Source organism: Amblyomma maculatum, chromosome 3, assembly GCF_055883805.1.
Source record: "Amblyomma maculatum isolate TAMU_Amacu chromosome 3, ASM5588380v1, whole genome shotgun sequence".
NCBI classification, from domain to species: domain Eukaryota; kingdom Metazoa; phylum Arthropoda; class Arachnida; order Ixodida; family Ixodidae; genus Amblyomma; species Amblyomma maculatum.
This window is the reverse complement of record NC_139346.1, coordinates 207,194,850-207,215,690: the sequence shown is the minus strand read 5'-3', so window position 1 is coordinate 207,215,690 and position 20,841 is coordinate 207,194,850. Positions and strand designations below refer to the sequence as shown.

The 20,841-nt window shown below is 47.9% G+C and overlaps 1 protein-coding gene across 1 annotated transcript in view; it reads left to right on the top strand.

The window, feature by feature from the left end:
• The first annotated feature begins 47 nt into the window (after positions 1-47).
• Positions 48-20,841, top strand: part of LOC146197530 (EF-hand domain-containing protein D2-like) — a 51,492-nt gene continuing 30,698 nt past the window's right edge. The window contains exon 1 of the mRNA XM_084599420.1: positions 48-359. Within this exon, the coding sequence (XP_084455546.1) occupies positions 214-359 (146 nt within the window). The 5' untranslated portion in view covers positions 48-213. The remainder of the gene's footprint in view (positions 360-20,841) is intronic.

Here is a 20,841-nt window from a genome sequence, read left to right as displayed (position 1 = left end):
TCTCAGAGAGAGAGAGAGAGTGGAGGAGTGAGGAAGAAAAGTGTTCGCCGCGTGCGGCCAGGCGCCAGTGTAGCAGCGCGTATCTTGGGGACCCGCGGCAAGCGCACCGCCGCACGCTTTCTGGACACTTGCGCGCTCGAGCAGACGACGGACAGGCGGCAGACTTTGACAGTAATCGGTGCCGTTCATAAAGTGCAGCGGACTTCATCAGCCATGGCCGAAGAAGAGCTCTCGGAGAAGTTCGCCCGTCGTGAGGCGATCGAAAGGGGCGAGATCAAGGAGAAAGTGAGCGAAGGATTCAATCCTTACATCGAATTCTCGCGTAAGGAGATCAAGGAATACGAGAAGCACTTCAAGAAGTGAGTACTTTGAAATCGCGGTGGAATCCGCGTGAATTAGAACTTTCTGCTTTTTTCTCATATATGTAACAGCAAAAAAATTCCGTTTGTCGCCAAGAAGTCGACGTTTTATGATATTAATAATTCGAAAAATGTTTTGCCGTGGAGCTGATAACTCGGTGCGCACATATGAGGAGTCGATTGAAAATGCAACTGTGGTATCTTCATTCGCTCTTTAACTACCATGTAGTGCGTGCCGGTAAACGTCTAGGGCGAAGAAGAACGCAGAGGTTCTCAGTTTTTGTTGTTGTTCGCTGGAAAGCGGTGTTTTCTTGTCGGGCGATCGACAGCTGCGCGCCAGCAGCCCGAACACGTGAAATCAGCCGCGCGGAGAGTCCAGTTTCGGTTTCGGCCGGACGCGCACTTCCGCACGCGTTTCGAGCACGAGTCGCGCTTCGCTCTGGCGTAGCATGAAGGGACCCTTCTGGACCAGAAAGGCAAACACCTCAATAGGCGGTTTCAAAACTATGCAGGCAGCGCCGACTGACGGCTATCTGCAGTGCACGCGAATATTTAAATGCCCATCAAGTAGCCAGCCCCACTATTACAGATAAGCAGGGCTGCTTTACATGGGCCCCATAACATGAAAATTAACTGGTAAGCGTTAAAATAAAGCGCACCTTAGATTTTACGTAATTTTTTGTATTGTGCATCGAATACAAAAGCCCCCCCCCCCCCCCCCCCTTTTTTTTTTATAGCACTGTAGCATATTTTACCGGTACGGTTCTTAGATTTGGGAGGAGCGGACGAACTTATACCGCAAAAAAAAAAAATGTATTTTCCTGGAACGACATAAAAGTACCAGGTGCAGCAAACCTCACTGTGATAGACTTGTCCTTGATGAATCCACTAGACTGAAGGATGCCAAATGTGCAAGTCGTCGACCATGACAAATAAACCACTGTAATTGTCTAGCTGGCTACCGTATAGTTTGGTTGTGGTCTTAGGTTCTATCCCTCGACGAGGACGGATCTAACTGCGATCGCAGTTTTCTTTTAGCAACATTTGCTAATGAGTTAGTTTGTCATGCTTATAGGAACCAGTTGCATTACGCAGGTGGCAGGAAAGAAAGCCATCCTTGATTTCCCTCGACAAATGTTTCGCTGCATATGTGTACCACGCCGCGACATATGGATATTCCTACTTTTGGGTGTTTGTTGGAGATGCGAAGCTGGCGATGACCGCGTGCTTTCGACTTTTCTCTAAAGCCGGGTTCGATTACCGCTGGCCCTTGTGCAACCGTTCTATCGCGAGTGGCGGGTATGCGAGAGCGTGATCGGAGTTCAAATGTGGCTCTCGTGCGTCACTTTCCTCTCACAAGGAAAAGCACGCCCTGTTTGTAGCAGGCGCGTACATCAGAGACGAATTAGGCTCTGTGAGTAAGCAGACACGAGTGAGGCACGCGGCCCGCCACCATTGCCGCTCTGATGGACGTCGGTCAGAAAAACAAAATTGTAGGCTGCATGCCATATGCCATTTTAGATGGTTCCGATTAGTGAGCGCTGCCTTTTTCCAAGTGCGCTGCTTCAAACAAACTATGCATTGAAAACGCTCGAGGTTTCAATTTCGGGGGTGGCTCGCTCTTTTCGACCGGCTTCATTGTAAGTCCTGAGTGAGATGCGATCGAATCATAATCATTTTGTCGTCCTCCATAAATGTGACACAGACAGAAAGAAACCTTATAGTTGAAGGCTGCGGATTACTTTCGGCCTCCTGTGCACCAAGATCGCGCAGCACTCGGGCGTTTTCTTTTCTTTTTTTTTTCCCCTTCAGCCTGCATCGAAATCATTGACGGTCGGTGCACATACTCGATCCTGCGATCTCGTGCTCCAGCAGCCGAATGCCATGAGTCATGACAAGTGCGCCACCGCGTATAGACCCTTTACAGCGCGAGCGCATGGGCGCTGCCATATTTGATCATGTGACCCTTCCGCCATCGCCGGCCTTCGGGCCTTCTGGTTTGACGGCTTCCGGCGCGTTGGTAACCGGCTGCACGGTGCGGCGCACCCGCTATCGCTGGGGACAACGAGCTTATAGACAGCCAAAAAAACTTCATGTGAATGCTCATAGTGTTTGTAGGTGCTAAAAAATGTTTAATTTAACCACGTAGTTCATTTTTTGCGCCCTCCTAACTCTTTGCATTGGCTTGAACGCGTCGGCAAACCCGCCAGCCGTCGGCTCGTTGTTTTTTTTTTTTTTACCCTTTCTAGCATTCTTTGTGGGAAACAGGGTTTTCTGTAAAACTGAATAGATGGCAAATTGATTATTCCTTCAAACGGATTTTCTTTAAATTTTCTTGCGCAAAAGGCGAACGCAAGTTCAGACTATATTCTGGCTGAGACACATTTGAATGTTTACCATTTAGCATTGTACACAATATTTACTGCTCAATATGGACGCGCGTGTAATTCCCGACAATTTAAAAGATATAATTTTTGCCTCCTGTAAACGTCCTGGTTTCAAAAGACTATTACGCTGCTCGAAGGCCGCTTCAGGTGCTCAGCGGCGTTCACCTGCGCTCGGGCGAAAGTGACTGTAAAATGCACAGGAATTCAGAACCCACAGTAGGTAGTCCCAGCAAGCAGGAATATAAAAAATTTAATGGTAAATTTCATCATTGACCCGTGAATTATCTTCATAAAATCAGCAGTTATTGCATGTATTGCAGCAGTGCTTATCTAATTAAAGTTTGGTTTTTAGGGTTTAACGTCCCAAAGTGACTCAGGCTATGAGTCGAGGACTCCGGAAATTGCCACCCCCTAGGGTTAGTTAACGTGTGCTGACATTGCACAGCAAATGGGCGCCAGGCTTTTCGCCTCCATCTAAAAACAGCCGCCGAGGCCGGAATTCGATCCGGCATCCTTGGTAACAGCTGCATAATTAAAGTAAGCAAATTCACTGACAGTTTTCCCACCCCGTGGGGTTCTTTATCGTGCACTGACATTGCACAACACGCGGGCGTCTAGCTTTTCGCCTCCATCGAAAAGCAGCCACCAAGCTATGCCAGGATTCGATCACGCATTCTTGGGAACAGTACTATAATTAAAGTAAGCAGATTCACTGACATGCTCACACTGACTTTGCTTCTTTGCACAATCAATTCTTATAAATGTGTAGACATTAATAGCCACGTCAAGATACTTCCTAAAGCCCTGCGAAAATAACGTGGCAGCAGTGCAAAAACGCATTATACAACTCCTCAGAAAACGCCAGGGTCGTTTTTGCATTCTCATGGCTACTGCCGGTGCTATATAGCCTTTCTCTACAACTCACAGGCGCTTTCTTGTCCCAGAAAGAAACATGAACTTGTGATACCCCTCCGAGAGGCCATTATGTGCACCTTGTGTGAAAAACACAATCTGTTCTTCCGCAGTAAACAACAGGGTCATTAGCTCTACTTCCTCGCGCAATACCTATACAATAAAGATGACATCTGCATCAAAGCAGCAGTGTTTAAAAGTCTGCCGGTATTCTTACACAAAACACACAACGCAGCAGTCAGCACTGCGTGCCGATGCGTTCCGAAGGCCAGCAATGACGGCCGTCCTAGTGGTGCCACCTGCTAGGAAGGAGTGCAACTACTCTCTGTAAACGGTCTATAAGATTGAGAAGGTAAACGCGCGATGAATTAACCCTTGTATATCTCGATCCCTTTTCGGTCGTAATCAGCTATTATAGCGCTTGCTTCAACGTCAATTGTGTCATAAACCCCCGCATCCGCTTCCCCCCCCCCCCCCAAAAAAAAAAAAAAAAGAACTGCTCTCGCATACTGCACGTGATAGTGGAAAGATTATGGCAACGTGCGTATTTCCGTATATGTGCGTTTGACTCACACCGCTTAGAAAGACTGCGATTGTTTATACCACATATGGGGATATCACTCAGCGACGCTCTGACGTTATCTGCCCCACATGGATGCACCGAGATTTAGGGCGTGCATGGGAGCGCCGACTCGCCATGGTGATGTGTCTGCAGCTGCGAATGTATGTCCTGAAAAAAAAAAAAAGAAAAAAAAAAAAGAAAGAAAGAAAAAGAAAAGCATGCGTTCTAGCCCAAAAGTAAGGCAGAAATTGTATGTAGGTGCTGTCTGGGAAATCAGTATATCACCATTGAACACTCAAGCACGGCATTTGCTATGATAAACTGACATGTGCAGTCATGTATCCCGGCGTACGAACAGTGAGCCTTCGCATAGCCACCTATAGACCATTTTTCGACCCTTGGAGAAACCGGTTTGACTGGGCTGTTAAATATGGTTGGGAAAAGGACAATTATAAATTTTAGGCATAAACTTGGCAGAGCTCTCTACATAAAGCTTAGCCAGATCCAGACTTATCTCGCCGGCCTGCTCACTCTTTCAAACGACCATATATCGACCGATCAATATAGTTGGCCACCTCGCTCGCTGTACAATTTGTAGCCGTACTGCAGATGTCACAAGAGTTACTACATAGTACCGACGCCATTCACAAACAGTGTATTATACTTTAGGATTGACACTCTCTCGTACACCATATGGTTCCGACTCCGTCGATGTGTGGGCATGAAACCTGCATCTGAGTTCGCATATGCACGTGGGTAGATCGAGAGAGAGGAAGCAGCTTCAGTCGCGTGGTTTTTACAGCCGGCTCTGAGCTTCGCCTCTCTTCCTGCGCTCTGTTATCGGGCGGATGTTTGCGAAACCACCTCTGCAGAGCGATGCCCCCATGGCGGCACCTGCATACCTGGTCCGGACCAAGACGCTGCGGCAGGGGCGCAGGACTGAAAAGAGAACCTTTCTTTGGTCTCTCACGTGCTGGTGAAAAATAGAAAGAAAAAAAAAAGCATGTAAACGTGTCATCAGGAGATATTTCCGGACAGCAAATTCGTATCGGTATAATGCTGAGCTTCTGTACGCGTTAGGGCAGGCTTTATTTATGTATTTTGTCGAAGAGGTGAGATTTATTGATTTATTTATAGGAAGAGAAAGGCGCGGTAACTGTCTCACTTGTTTTCTGTGGACACCGCAACCGCGCCGTAAGGGAAGGGAGGAAGATGGGAGTGAAAGTGGAAAGAGAGAAAGAGGAGCCGTAGTGGAGGGCTACGGAGTAATTTCGACCACCTGGGGATCTTTAACGTGCGCTGACATCGCACAGCACACGGACGCCTCTTCGTTTCGCCTCCATCGAAACGCAGCCGCCGAGGTCGGGTTCGAACCTGGGTACTCCGGCACAGTAGTCGGGCTTCTTACCACTGCACCACCCCGGCGGGGCTCGAAGAGGTGAGATGTGACCAAAATAACTTATGTTTGGGGGAAGCTAGAAGGAATTTGAGGTTGTGTGGTGGGCAGTGATTAGGTAACGACTTATTTATTCCTGTGACACTAAACACGATCTACCCTTTAGTGGAGTGAACATAGTTCTAGCACACTCTTTAAGAATGCAGTAATGTACTCCAGAAGCCCCGGAGAAATTTCTACACGTAAAGCATCGAAACCACATATTGTGCCAATTTTAAAGTGAACCCTAGGCACGAAATTCTTTGACCGATTTGTACAGACCAGATTGATTGACCATCATCGTCACGGCGTTATCTACATCAAAGCCCACCATGGCTGAGAAGTATTCTGCCGGAAAGGACGGACCGCGGACATGACCGATAGAGAGGTTCCCTCTCAAACTCTGCCGACAGTGTCTGCAACGATTTGTTCCAAACGCTGATTTCCGAAGGCAGTGTGCTTACACCTGACATTACTGAGTTAGGTTTCACAAATATCCTCATTTATGGTTAAGTGTTTCGTACTATGCGAGGGTTCTCCTGGAAAGAAAAGGGAAGTCATTATCTGAACCCCTAGGGGGCATTGCTTTCACACTTATATGTACAGCCAAGTATACATTTTCAGCTATAAGTTGGGCGTATATATGACAAAAACCTAGCCTTTGAATGCGCATGTAGTTATGGGATGTAGCGTTGCCGTCCCTGTCACGCCCTGTGAATTTCGGCGACAAGAGAGAGGAATTGATCACCATCCTGTCTGACTACGTCCACTGCGGGGCGTAGTAATATATTTCGCCAATGTTTGTTTGTTTGTCCGGTAAGCCTCACAAGCGTACGTACACACGACTCTGAGTGCAGGTGATAGTCAACAGGCGACATGGCCGGGCATGATTGGTCGATCGTTTGTTCGACGTCATGACACCGACATGCCATGGCCGAACTGGCAGGAGGCTGCCAACTTGGGCGGCACTTTTGAGATTGAAGTCGAACCCGCGGCCGGGACTCTTGGATCCCGACTATAACCGCGACTCCCGGGCTACGCAGGCACTTTCGTGCGGCTTTGTTAAAGCAGGGTTAGTACCTGGGTACGGCGTGTTCTTGCAGATAATGGGTAGATTACAACTTTATGCTAATGGGCATGTGTGACCCGAAACCGAAGTGAAAACTGGAGTTTAGCTTCCCCAGACTGGATCTATGGTCATTTGCCATTGCGTCACTGCATCCTGCGTCAGTTGTGCTCGCTTTGTTTCCCGTTCTCACAGCGGCAGTTGCGATTTTTCTGCCCACATTAAGCAAATTTCGCACGCTCTCTCTCTGCTGTTGAAAGTGGACAGTGTCAAAGGCAGCTCTTAACGACTGCGCGATAAGGCCTGGCCAAAAGGAAGATTAACGACTTGAGTAGGCACGAGAGTCTGCGGTGACACGGAAGGACACGTCCGCACCACGCGCATAGAGCTGTGGATAAGAGGGCGGTTTTCTTGTGCTGATGCATCATTCATGTCCTACAAAAAGTAACGCAGAACGTCTTTCTTGCTTCCTTTTTTCTTTTTCAACCTTTTAATTCCTTCTTCCTTTATTTCATTGCCTGTTGTCAAGACGAACAGATTGTAACAAAACAAGGGCAGTTGCAATCGCACTGAAGGAAATATAAAAAGGCAACAAACAAGAGGAAAAAAAGAAAGGAGCCGCACGTTGTCGTCCGCTCAGACATCGCATTTCCTTTCCGCGCCGCACGCGTCTAGCCGCCTACCTGACGAAGAAACGTTCTCTTGCTCGAAATGGCGGGCAGGTGGATTTCACTGGGACGCTCTCGTATTATGAAGACGGGAGTGAGGAGGCGACCTTGATTCCCGGGATCCCACTCCTTCTCACCACCGCCAAGTCATCCGTCCGCTGATGGAAACCGGCGCGCGCTAGCTGCCGCCTTATTACGGAACACACACAAGAGCCGCCGCCTTTTCTTCTTTGCTCCAACGACTGAGCTGCATTCGAGGCAGAGAGCACTCGCGACCCGACGGGCCGGTCCACGGCGGCTCTCAGCTGAGAAATTCCACCGTTATGAATGCCGCGGCGCGCGCACTCACGACGACTTCCACATAGGCCGCGAGGCTGGAGACCGCATTTCACCGGTCATCCCTGAATGCTTGCGTCGTCGGCGGCGCCGTCGTGGCCCCGATGCACGCGTGTGCTTTTGCGCGCGCGCGACTATTCTTGGCGAGCAAGTCGCCTCTGCCTGCTCCTCGCACACAGGTGCACGCTTTCTCGCCAAATACATGAAGTGCCGCGGATGCCTTAACGAGCATTAAACAATCGGCATCATTGCCCAATTTTTCTATTCCCGCAATGTCCAGCTCTTTCGTTTCCTGCCGGCTGGCTTCAGTTAATTCAGCTCAATTTGATTTCAATAAAATTTCTACAGTGAATAGAAGAGGAATGAATTGATTGCATTGAATTCGTAACCAAACCGAATCATTCAAATAACCCAACAGAAAATGACCTGAGCACATTGTGACCTGATAGAGTCAGCCGAACCCATGCCCAACATTAACATAATTCTGCAAAACGCCCGTTATTCTATGTTACATATTATAATGCAAGCATCGCAGCCAAAGATGACGCCATTGAAGGCTGGCATAAATTTTGTCCAGAGCGCCAAGCAGTGCAAATGTTTAGCCTTTTTTCGAACGTAATATAGTTTCATGAGTGGCTGATGCTTGTGTGAGCGGGCCAACCAGAAATGTGACTTCGGTAACTGGCGTGCCCTGGCATAACCTAGCACTGTATGAGATGTTTGCTGGATTGAGTAATATCTTGACGTGGAGTAGTCGGTTAAAATCATCACTAAAAATTAGCGCTAATTGAGCATTTGTACTAAATTGAGGTTTTATCGATCGGCACGGATTTAGCTAGCCGGACTGTCAGAAATGAAGAAAAAGCGGCTTATTGAGAACTTTTGAATTATTTTCCCTTTTAAGAAAGATATTTCTTTGAACCTCATTATAACGAAGTTTAAGGCGCCTGGCAATTACTTCGTTATAGCCGTAGTTTCGTTATACAGCCCGCTACAAGGGCTTCTAAAGGGGAATCGTTCTTCCTTCGTATAATAGTTACTCATAATAAACCTTTTTTTTATAACAAAGTTCGACTATTGTCATCCTTTTTATTTATTTCTCACTTTTTCCGTTCTTTTTTTAGTCTCATTCTAGAAATCTTTACTATTTTTATATATCTTATCTGATTTTTGTGATGGTTCGTACAACATTTTCGTTATATCTGTTGTTATATTCTTATTGGTCTAAAAGAAAGAAGCTGGTGCATAACAAGAGAGTAACCGCGGGTTAACCTGGAGTGACGGGATATAATTGCTGAGAATTACACGGTACACCTTAAAGATCGGTAGATGTAATTGGCTTGAGGGGGCATTTGCGAGGCATTTTCCGCTTCATTCTTGACCTTTGTCTGACATATATACTTCATTTTGCTTTCACTATCCCTAAAACCCAATGCTATTCAAATGCTCACCGTCTCCATTTTGATATCTGGATGTATAGCTCTATATACTGGATGTTCTTCATATTCCTATCCTTAACGTCTCTAGTATGCCGTATATTTCCGCGCACCATTGAAAGCTTTATTTGCTGTTATTTCCAATAGCCGCCAGCACTCGGCCTTATCACTGTGATATTAACGTACGGAAAGATCTTGTTCACGCTCGGTGCCGCCGAGACGCGGGCTCATCTTTTTATTTTATTTTTTTGTTGCGCAAGATGCACCGAGATGATGGAATCCAGCCGCTCGCGTTTGTTTCCGCAATGTTCCAGGTTGTTCTGGTAATATTTTGCGCGTTTATCTAGATGTTTTTCTTCCGGAATTTAAACTGAGCACTGCAGAATGCAACGGGCGTTCGTACTTTGACGGCTGACGAGCATGCTCTATCGCCGCCGCCGAGTTGCTTCTTTTGCGGGCGTAAGTCAGCCCAACAAAGAGTTAATTTATGTACAACACGAGCATCTTCATTTTCTCCCTTCGGCATTGCCCCGACTACGTGTCGTGATAATATTAACCCTATTACACAATACAGAGCCAAGGAAAACCAATGCCGAACAATGGTTTCGCATGTCTTAGTCGATGTTAAACTCCAGCTATCTTTTTTTTTTAATATAGGCAGTGGAAGTACAACTGACAGTAGGTTAGCAAATGAACATATATCGGCCGAAATGGACCTCCACAGAAAGACTGCGCAGCTATAGAGATGCATGAATAAAAATAGATTGTTGTATAACGGCGTCGGAAAGAGACGCATTCCGCTGAAGGAGAAAGAAAAGCTACATGGTATTATGCTGCTGAAAAAAAAATATATATATATGGCGACGACAATCCCATGATTATGCTTCAACCGCGAACACCTCGGAAAACAAGGAGAAATCGCCAGGACCGCGCGCTGTCGCTGCACGTAGTGCGCGAACTCTGAGCCCCTCATTATATTCAGCTGAAGCGCGCACGCAAGAAACACTGATACTGAAGTGGCGCCGACGCGCGCCATTAATCTCCCCTAATCGATTCACTCCGCGTTGTGAAGGAGAAAATGCAGAGCATCGGATGTTTTCGTGGCTCTATTTGACTGGGGTGGCGCGTAGAAACAAAGGAGAATGTTTGGCAAAGACAATAATTGCTAATAAATTACTGCGATATTACATCCAAGTGTCCTGTCAGCATTGCCAAGGAAATGTGCTGCCATAAAAGTGCGTACATGATATCATGTATTACCAACTAGCCCAGAACTCTACTTTGCATAAAAGTGCGTGATCAGCGGGTGGGAGAAATTGCATAGGGATAATGGGGAATAGGGAGACACCGGAATGGCGCGGTGCGCGCGCGCGCGTAAAAAAGCCTGTCGTGGCAGCAGTGGCAGTCTGTTCGTTACTCTGCCGTCTTTCCTTCCTTCGTCGTTCATCGCAGCTTGCCTCCCAGGCCCTGACGGAGTAGGGTGCCTCGATGCAGCGCCGCTCATGGCAGCCAGTGCAGGCGCGTGGGAGCCGCCGTCAGGACTCATTCCGAAGCACTTGGATCGATGTGCGCCCCTCGCCGCGGCCTCGCAACCCGCTGGATGTGATGACCTTGTGTTCGAAAGCCGCGGTCGCGGCTCAGTTGCTGAGCGACGAAGGACGCGCGCGGACACCGCGCGCGCACTCGCTCCTTCATGGCCGTCGTTGAAGCGACGTCGCGGTTCAAGAACGAGACTGAAATTTCTTGATTGCTGTCTACATTAATATTCTTACGTGAAGACGCAATGTATTTACAGTATATATACAACAATGCCGCAATTGGCATAGCAGCGAGCAGCACCACGGAAACAGTTCCACTTCGTCGTCATCTCATTGTCCCTTCCGCGAGGCCAATGATGGAAAAGACTTTATCGTCTCGTAACAATATTTAGACAGGGGAGAATGCAGTTTTGCACAAGTGCAATGAAGAAAATATGCATTTTTGTCTTCTATAAAGCACCCTTCTCCGCACCTGTCTTACGCTCTCGTTGGTATCCGAGTTCTCTCTGTTATTCCATGTGCAGCGAGTTGCTGCATGCATTATTTTCATGACAGCCATATCTGAGCCATGCGCAGTTGGTATTGCGCTTCCCTTCCCCTCCGTATCCGGCTTTGCTATAGGAGAAGGCCAAATAACGGCACTTATTTTCTTTTTCTTCTCTATTCTTTCTTTAAATAGTCGAGCAGGGCTGATTTATTAAATGTGAATTGACAGACAGCACGTCGCGGGCATTCAAATGTAACACTCTTTCCACACCTAGCTCCGCAACGGCAGCACTGCGAGCTCAGAAGAGCCAACGAATGGCTTGCGGAGCACACGCCAGAACGGAAAAAATTCACACGATGAAGTATAAATGATGGAGATAAGCAAGATATATGCATTTATTGATTGGAAAAACAGGCAGGTCGGCGGTAAAGTTGGATATCCAGCCTGCTACTCTGTTCTGGGGAAGGGGAAGAGGAAAAAAATACATGTTCGTGATGGCTGACGATATGGTGAGAAGAGGTTTGGAAAATACAGAGGCGCGGCAACTTGCTTCACAAGCACGAGTCGAGTCCCGTGTCGCCTGAGATAAGCGAGCATCCAAAAGGACAGAATAGATGCCGATCCACCTCAATGCAGCTATGTACCGTTCATTTCGAGAGCTGCTCTTGAGCTCGCAGGCACCATACTCCCAGTTCGGTCACAGAATCCCAGGTGGTCAAAAATAACCTGTGGACTTCCACTATATATGGCTTCCCTCGTAGCCTGTGTGTTGCTCTGGGGCCTGAAACACGTACACATACCAGTAGAGCTGCGGGAGTTGGTACACTGAGGAACAGGCTTTCAGTGTGCAATTAAAAGAGCTAAGCCTGACCCAGCGGAAGGTTTTGTGGGAGACTAAATGTAGAAGCGCATAATACGACACCTGCTTCTGTAGCCTCAGCCGCAGCTGGCATCTCCGACGTGTTATTGTGACTCATCGCCGCGTGCTCTCACGGCCGCTACTCACGCCCCGGTGCTCTCTGAATGCATTAGCCAGGCTGCCGGCAATTAGCGTCGATGAGACGGTTCGATTCGAACCGAGTACGGGTTCAGACCATGCCAAGGTTGCACGGGACCTTCGCCTCCGTCTACACGCGCGTGTGTTGAGCGTGCAAAGTTCAAACGCTCTGCATGCGAGCCAAGGACGGTGCACACCAATCGCCATGTCGATCCCCTCTATAGCGCTGACGGGAAATGTTGGTTTGCCAACTTCGAACAAAACGAGATAAGCTCAAAACGTGACGTGATTGCACGGAAGTAGAGGTTATACATCTCGTTATCTTGCGCGGTTCTCTGTATTTCATTTACCTCTATGTAAGGTCCAAATCTGGTTCCTCGTTCTTCACACGTTCCTGTGATAAAACTGAAGCGAAATGGCAGGGAAATTTACGGCGGATTTGCGAGAAAGAAGCGGGTATTTTCATGACGTGATAGAAGCCCTGTTTACATGGACACGACAGCGGAGGGTTGAGTTGGGGAGTTGAGTTGAGGGGACACGAGCCTACTGGGTTTACATGAGCCCGACCCGACGAGCGAAGAACCGGCTCTGGACGAGCGGGAGACGAGCGGCGATTACGGCGGTACCTCGCGTCGAGGCGAACTAGCAGACGGCACCCGATTCCGGGTTTTCCCCCGCGCATCTCTAGCGTTTTCCGTACTGTTCTCCTCTCCCACTGTGCCCCGACTCAATCCGACAGCGTTTACATGCTTCTTGCAGCGGGAAGGAGTCCAGTCAACCCACCTCCTGCGCGAGCGTTGACTGGACTCGACCCGTCGTCTTGTCGACCCGACCCGACGGGGTTTACATGAACCCGGTAACCGGTTTTCGACTCGTCAACTCAACTCAACCCGCTCCTGTCGAGTCTATGTAAACGCCGCTTGAGAAAGTAGACAAGACATCTTATCTTTTTGCTTTCTCTGGATGATGTTTAACTATAGCCTCGAAATATTCAAAGTGCAGTACTTCATCCTTCACGCCACTATAGGGAAAAAAAATCGATGTCTTGAGAAGTGGATTAAGATGGATTAGTAGTAATCACTATCTAAATGGCCGCCCCGCCGCGATGGCTCAGTAATTAGGGCGCCCGACTGCTGAAACGGGGCATCGAATTCCTGCCGCTTCTTGATGGGAGGCGAAAAGCAAGGCGCCCATGTGGTGTGCGGGGTGTAGGTAAAAACGACCCCGGAACAAAGGCCCCGGCAGAAAAGGCCCCCGAGGAAGCGGCCCCTATATATGTAAAGCAACGTCCCCAAACCAAAAACTGGCCATAAGAATGAATAATTCAGGAGCTCACTTCGCAAATAATAATAATAATAATAATAATAATAATAATAATAATAATAATAATAATAATAATAATAATAATAATAATAATAATAATAATAATAATAATAATAATAATAATAATAATAATAATAATAATAATAATAATGTCTAGTTGCCCAGCTCTTTAAGCATTAAACAAGACGGGTCTCACCAGCTGGGTAATATTACTCGTTCAGAAACGTGCAATCGGCTGGTCAACACCCTCGCAGATCTGTTCTGGCGACGGGCGTCAATCCTTTCGATGGCGACAGTGTAGAATTCTAGCCACACTCCTTGTGGTGACGTCCACAATGGCCACCTGAAGCACTGTTCGCAGTGTCCGGTCCACCGCAGGCGGTGGCCAGCGCATCCGTTATCTTGCAAAAAGAAGTGAATCCGAGGGTGCTGTCGACGGGAGCCGCTGATGGAGTACCAGACCACCGATCACGAAAGCGCAGCGCAGGTCATGCCATTTCGCACGGCAAAACACTTCAACCAGTGATGTCGTTGAAACACACATAATATAATCCAGAGAGATACTTGCCCTTGGCCAATAATTTTCTGCTACCATACTTATTTTTCTTGTGAACGCCCTGAATTGGTATATGATGTTTGGTCGTTTGGCCACCTCAAATCTGGCGGATATGAAAGCGTTGTACCATACAATATCGCAGCACGCCAAGAGAAAAGCAATCTTCGTGTTGTAGCACTATATGAACAACTACAACACGCAGGCTTGAAGAAAAAAAAAAAAACGGTAATGCGTCCCTCAAAGCCCGAGTATGCTTTGAGTCATTGAACCCTTTAAACCAAAGCTAATCATATCTGATGGATCACTGCAGCTACGTGACTCACGATGACGTCTCGCCGATTTTTCGGGACCTTTTTTTTCTGGACACCACTAACGCCGTAGGGTTCAATTGCTAATGAGGCATATGAGGCTTTCGACTTGATAAGTGGACGGGAGATTACAGAGAGGGTTTGTGAGAAAGATGTTTTATCCGGTGGAACGTCTGTCAACTCATCACACAAGTTAGATCAGGTATCTATGAGGGGGAGTGTCGGAAAGGGCTGCCGAACACTTGGTTCCGATAAAATCTATACAGCGATTTAGTTGAGTGAAATTTCGTGTTTAACATATGCGTTCTGGTGCGAAAAACTGGCTGCCAAATTTGAATAGTCGCATCATTTCAAGACTTCATCTTGTAACCGGCGATATGTGGCCGTCCGTCGGGATCCCGGCGAAGGGCCATGCGAAATGCCACGCGACTGTGCAATAAAATCGTCGGTCACACTAATCGACGTGCACTTTGTGCGAAGCTACTATAAACGCATGATCCTCTAATCCATTCATGTCGCATATTAAGCTATATAATGTTGTACATATAAGTGTATAGTATAGTCTAACACCTGCTGCAAACATATCTTTTGTTTTTATTTTTTTTTTTTTTCAGTAAGTGAAGTTAATGGCATACTAAGTCACCATGGTCTTCACAACCTTAGCTGCTTATAAGCTGAGCGTTTTACTAAAAGGAACGTCTTTTGGTTTCGACTCTTGCTTGAGACCATCTTTTTGTTGCCCGCTCCATCGGCGGAACATGCATGCAGCAGCTCATGCTTCACGTCCCTCCGGTGGGTATCCGAGACACGTGTCCTGTAATATACGACACTCGATGACATACATATCTTGCAGTATGCGGGTTCGACGGAGCGTAAAAACGAGGGCTTCCTTGTAATACCCAACATGCAACAGATAAGAGTCAGAGGGAGGTCTAACAAGCGAACGCTCGATTATTGTTGGGCAATTTTAAAACATCCCACGCTTTCGCAACGTGCCTTTTGCCAAAGTACAAACATCGTTATCTTAGCACCGCGTCACTCTCTGACAGCGTCATCAGCATGTTGCCACCAGTGATCGCAAGTGTTTTGAGTTTCTCGCTTCGTGTAATCGTTCTTAGCATTCATTAAAAAATCGGAGGTTATTCAAGTAGAAGAGGGCTCGTTAGATCTCCGGTGCCTCTGCGGAGGGCTCATAATTAGACTGTCACTTATATTTTGCGCTCGAGTGCGAGTGACATTCCTTCCTAATTCCTCGGACCGTGGCTTGGTGGCATTTTGCATCCTCTATCTACAGTGACCCCCCGCCGGGGTGGCGCAGTGCTTACGGCACTCGACTATTGTTCCCTAGGATGCGAGGTCGAATTTCGGCCTCGGCGACCGCTTTTCGATGGAGGCGAAAAGCAAGGCGTCCGTGTGCTGTCAGTGCACGTTAAAGAACCCCAGGTGGTCGAAATTTCCGGAGTCCTCCACTACGGCGTCTCTCATAGCCCGAGTCGCTTTGGGAGGTTAAACCCCACAAACCACAACCTAATACAGCGACCTATAGAGAGGGCCGAACATCGTTCGGTGTTTAAACATCACGTCAAGATTACCACCAAAAACCGAAACGCGCTGTACTCACGTGAGGCACGGAAGCGAATGACTTCGCGTGCTGTAATAACACTTGTTGTTGAGCTAGTGGGTGCGCACCTTAGGAAGGATGGAAATCAGCGCAAAGAATCAGGTGTGTCAAAGACTCGGACTCGGACTTATGGCTTTTGTGCAGGTATTTCTATACGGCACCAGAAACTGCAGTGTGTATCCTCGAGACAGCATGCGTCTCAACGCGGTTAATTTATGCGACTCTCCCATTTCGATATGTCAAGGCTTCCAGAATTTCCATGCATTAATAAAATTTTCAATCAATCAATCAATCAATCAATCAATCAATCAGTATCTTCTCATGTTTCGAGCTTCGATTCCCTAGCTTCTAGCTCCTTCCTCGACTACCTAAAGAAGGCAGAAATATATATATATATATGTCTTTAGAAAGACCAAGCTTATTTAAGACGGCTCGTGTTCCGAACGTCGAACGCTTCGGGTTCATGTTCACCAGAGTGGCTTCCCAGAACGGCCTCAGCAACCACTTGGGGCATTTTTCCTCGTAACACAATCTTAAGCCGCAAAAAGCAATGGCACGGATTTTACACAACGAAAAATTGACGGAATGTGTACATCTTACAGCAGGGACAGTGCCAGCGCATCCCTGTATTTCCCTAATTTCTCTACTTAGACACCTGGCGTCCTTGTGTCTTAACCAAGACAGCACTAGAGGCGTAATCATACAAGCGACTTATTCAAGTCAGGACTGAAACCCAGTCTTGACTCCAGTCTTAAGCGGCCATGCTAGTGGCCTATTCTTTAGATTCCAGTTAAGTCTGGACTTAGCTAAGACAGTCTTAAGATTGTTTTGTGCAAGCGGGCCCTTATTTCCTGCATGTCCGATTGAGTCGTTAAGTATCTTTACCTGCGTTTTCTAAATTCAGTTTGGAATTATTCCAAGCCCTATACTCCGCCGTGGCCACTTTGTCGTAGGCGTCGCATGGGAGTGGTTTATGCATGACCGACGTTTGCATATGACGTTAGCATAGAGCTTACGTTGTGTTGTTGCCTGCAAGCACCGTATGCGCAAGTTCTCGCTTCAGCAGTGTTATTGCACTCTTATACAGCCCTTGATAACGATTAATAAAGGCGAAGCGCTTTCTTATCGTTCACTGACCTCGCCCGTATGACCGCGGGCTTGTGGAGCAGCGGTCGGCGCTTTCTGCGGAGCTATACTGCATGTACTTCTTTGAGACCTCCTGTCAAGACCGCGCTTGTTACGGTTGATTCGCCTCCCTCAGGGCTGCGACCGGCACCGTGCCACAGGAGACCGCGATGTGAACACGTCATCGAATGACGCGCGTAGATTCCGAGCACGAGAACGGTGCGTGACGTACGCCTCGCATGAAGTGGCCGATTGTTTCTCGTGGCCACGTTCTTGGAAGCTGTGCAGTGCCTCAGGACGCACACAGCCGCAGTTCAAAGCGTAAGGAATGCGGCTAAGAATATGAGATAGCAATTTTCACTGTGCACACTTAGCCCCGCCGCGGTGGCGCAGTGGTATACAGGGCGCTCGACTGTTGTACCTAAATCCCTGCCGCGACGTCCGCTTTTCGATGGAAGCGGAAAGCAAGTCGTCCGTGTGCTGTGCGATGTCAGTGCATGTTAAAGAACCTCAAGTGGTCAAAATTTGCGGAACCCTCCACTATGGTGTCTCTCATAGTCAGTATCACTTTGGGATGTTAAACTCCATAAAACCACCAGGCGCCCAGTGCGGCAATACGTTCGATGAAAAGGCATTTTTATGCTTGTATATCTTTCTTTAAAAAGTAAAAACAAAGAGCAGCGCTGAAGGGTTGCCTTTCATCAGCCTAACGTATTATAACACTCCCGATCTTTTAAAAAAAAAAAAGAAAAAAAAAAGAAAAAAAAAACAGAGACAAGCGTTCGTGGATTCTGAAACACATCCTGCAACGTAGCAAACAAACCACTAAGATCATCATATATGTCGGCAAACAGCTCGTCCTGATGTCCGCGGTGTATACAGTTTGGTTTCGAGGAACCAGGCGCACGTGATCAGGTGTTACATTCGTGCCTATAAGGGCGATTATATTTCTTAGATGCAGCGCATAAGTTACGTTTATGCTTTGTACGCTGTACGTGCAAATGACGACGAAAATTAAGGAAAGCGGTCTGTCCTTTTACGTGTGCGCCACTCAGAGAACAGACGCGTGCCTGAAGCGCCTGAAGCTCCCATGCAGCCATAAATTCTGGAAAACGGCAATTTTCAACGGAAAATGATTCACGGGCGTTGTTTTTCTTTTTTTCGTATATCCTAAAATTTCACTTATTAATCAGAATATCTACAAATCTCTCCTGGGGAGACTGACTCGTACTTTTTTTTTGCTATATAGCTTTAATAACGTTATCAAAAACGTTCCCCGTTAGTTTTCTATATGGCAGCCTTATTAATTACTGGATGCGAGCTTAGGACAAACTTTGGAAGAAAGAGTGTGCTGCATTTCGGAATATTTCCACAACAGTATCGCACAATATTCGATCCACGTCTGCCGCAAAATCGAAATTAATGTCGAATTATATAAGAAAGCTGCTCTTGCGTTCCGCACCCGCTGATGTCAAAAATGCCCTCTCGGCAGACTGCGTAGTTCCGAGAAAATAGGCAGTTAGGCCACAGGGTTTAAGCACAAACCATTTCAAACAACGCCTGAAAGCGTGCTTGACATCACGCGAACAAATTCAACGCCTCATCCCTCTGTGGGGTCCATATCCTTGGATTCGTTCCCTCACCCACAACAATCAAGTGTTGAACAACAACCTCAGTTAAATTACTCCTTAGCATGAAGATGATGAACGCAGTCAGAAGGAAGGAATGCGGATGAGTCCTTAATTGGAATGTTTCACTTTGGATGCTCCCCTAATTATACAATGTACTAACAACGCGCTTATCGCCGTCGCTTTCCTAACCATCATCATTATAGGCAGGTAATGTACACTGTATGACCTTCCCGTTAACTTCCCGAAGATTATGTCTTGCTCTAGACGCGGCAACATGGCACTTCGCCCTTTGCGTCAAGCCCTCTCTGTTGCCCGATCGAAGACCGCCGGTTATCTGCTGTCGGCGCGTATACGTTTCCTGCCAATTGCCTTCTTTACTTCCGCTAGGATATCGGCGGTAACTCAAGCTTGTCCTCTCACTGCTTTCATTGCCCCCAATGCGATTTCGTAAAGTCTCTGCTCCACTTTATCAGCTACGCCACTGGCACTCCAGTTCTCACTAACGTGCCATGGACTGACTTTACAGACCGCACTTTGGCTCGCCAGCACCTCGTTAGTGTTGCATGTGGACTCGTAACGTCGACGCAGCATGAAAGAGCCCGCAGGCGCCGGGCTATATTCGTGACCGCGTCGGGGCATGACAGCGTCGCGGTGGTGACCATGCAGGGCCGGAGTTAATCGGCTCTTCGTGCTCGTAAAACGAGCACAGTCAGGAGCGCGAGGTTAACGAAGAGCGCACGATCCACCACCTCCGGCCGCCGGACCGCTGCAGCGCCGGGTCAAGCGCGGGCCAATCTTCTTGACGGCCGTTTCCGACTTCCTGCACGCGCATTCGGCGGTGAAAACATCTGTGCCCCGTTGTGTCGGCGGATGGGCAACCGTCGAAAGGGAACGCGTCCTGAGTTGTGGATGCGCTGCCGGCGTTCACTTCCTATACGCGTCCGCGAACAGCTGATCTCCTTCTGTCTCGGACCGGTCACGACTGTCCACAGTGCTGCTCGACCGTCCGGACAACTATCCTCTGTTCCTTTCTTCTGGGAGCTGAGAGTGGCTTCAGACACTGCTTTCACCACGGTTCGCGTTTGAAAGTTGGATGCATTATTGGCGTGCGTGAATAGTGTGAACAGTCGCATGCCATCGAAGTGAGTGCGTAAACACCAAGAAGCGATGGCTCACAGATGCGACTTGTTCGTGCTATGCATCAAATTTACGGACTACTGGATGAAGTCCTCTGCGGAAAAGGAAACTATTATAAAGACAACTTGAAACTGTTGTATTGATTAATAAATATCGCTATGTCACTGTTCTGTAGCTGTTCACTGAACCTTTAATTGGTCTGGAGGGAAACCGTGGAGCTGCTGCATGTAGCCATTAATGAGCTCCCGATTCTACAGCCGCCAACATGTTGCCACGGTGTTGATGGGAATTAACTGTCAGAGCCAGCTACTGGAAATAAAGTGAAGACATAGGCATAGGTAGGCAATGTACTGTGAAGAGAAGATAATCGATGGTCGAAACTGGACCGGGTTAATTGGAGGAATATGGGAGAGGCCTTCGCGCTTCAGTGGCTATAGTCCAGCTGATGATGATGATGAACTGCCAAAGCTAAGCCAAATGTCGTGCTTGTCATTCAAGTACTTCTCTTTACATGGGTCCTGCAGCCCTTTCACAGCTGCAGCTCCCGAAGCCGTTGTAAATTCCGTGCATCTAGAGTACGTCTTCTGAATATACGAGAGACATTTCCTTTCTTCCTTCAAACAACGGCGTCTCGCAGTTGTCCTCAATGATGCCGTCACCTCCCGCCTTTGGCATGTATACCGTCGTCGTTAGAACCAGGACAGAGTGAGCTCGCCTGTGCTTTGTTCCCAGCAGCGGAGGGGGGGGGGGGGGGGGGGGGGCGACTCGGTCGTGCACCCTCGCTAGCGACGCTACCACACCCACGCACGCGCTGCCGAGCGTTTCCGACGCCTTTCCTCGCTTCCTTCTCGTTGCTTGCGGCGATTTCCCGCTGGGCACCCCTTTGTTCTCGGCATCCAGCCAACCCTCGAGGCGCCGCCGTCAAGTCATCCGGCTGCGGGCAAAGGACGCGGGTTT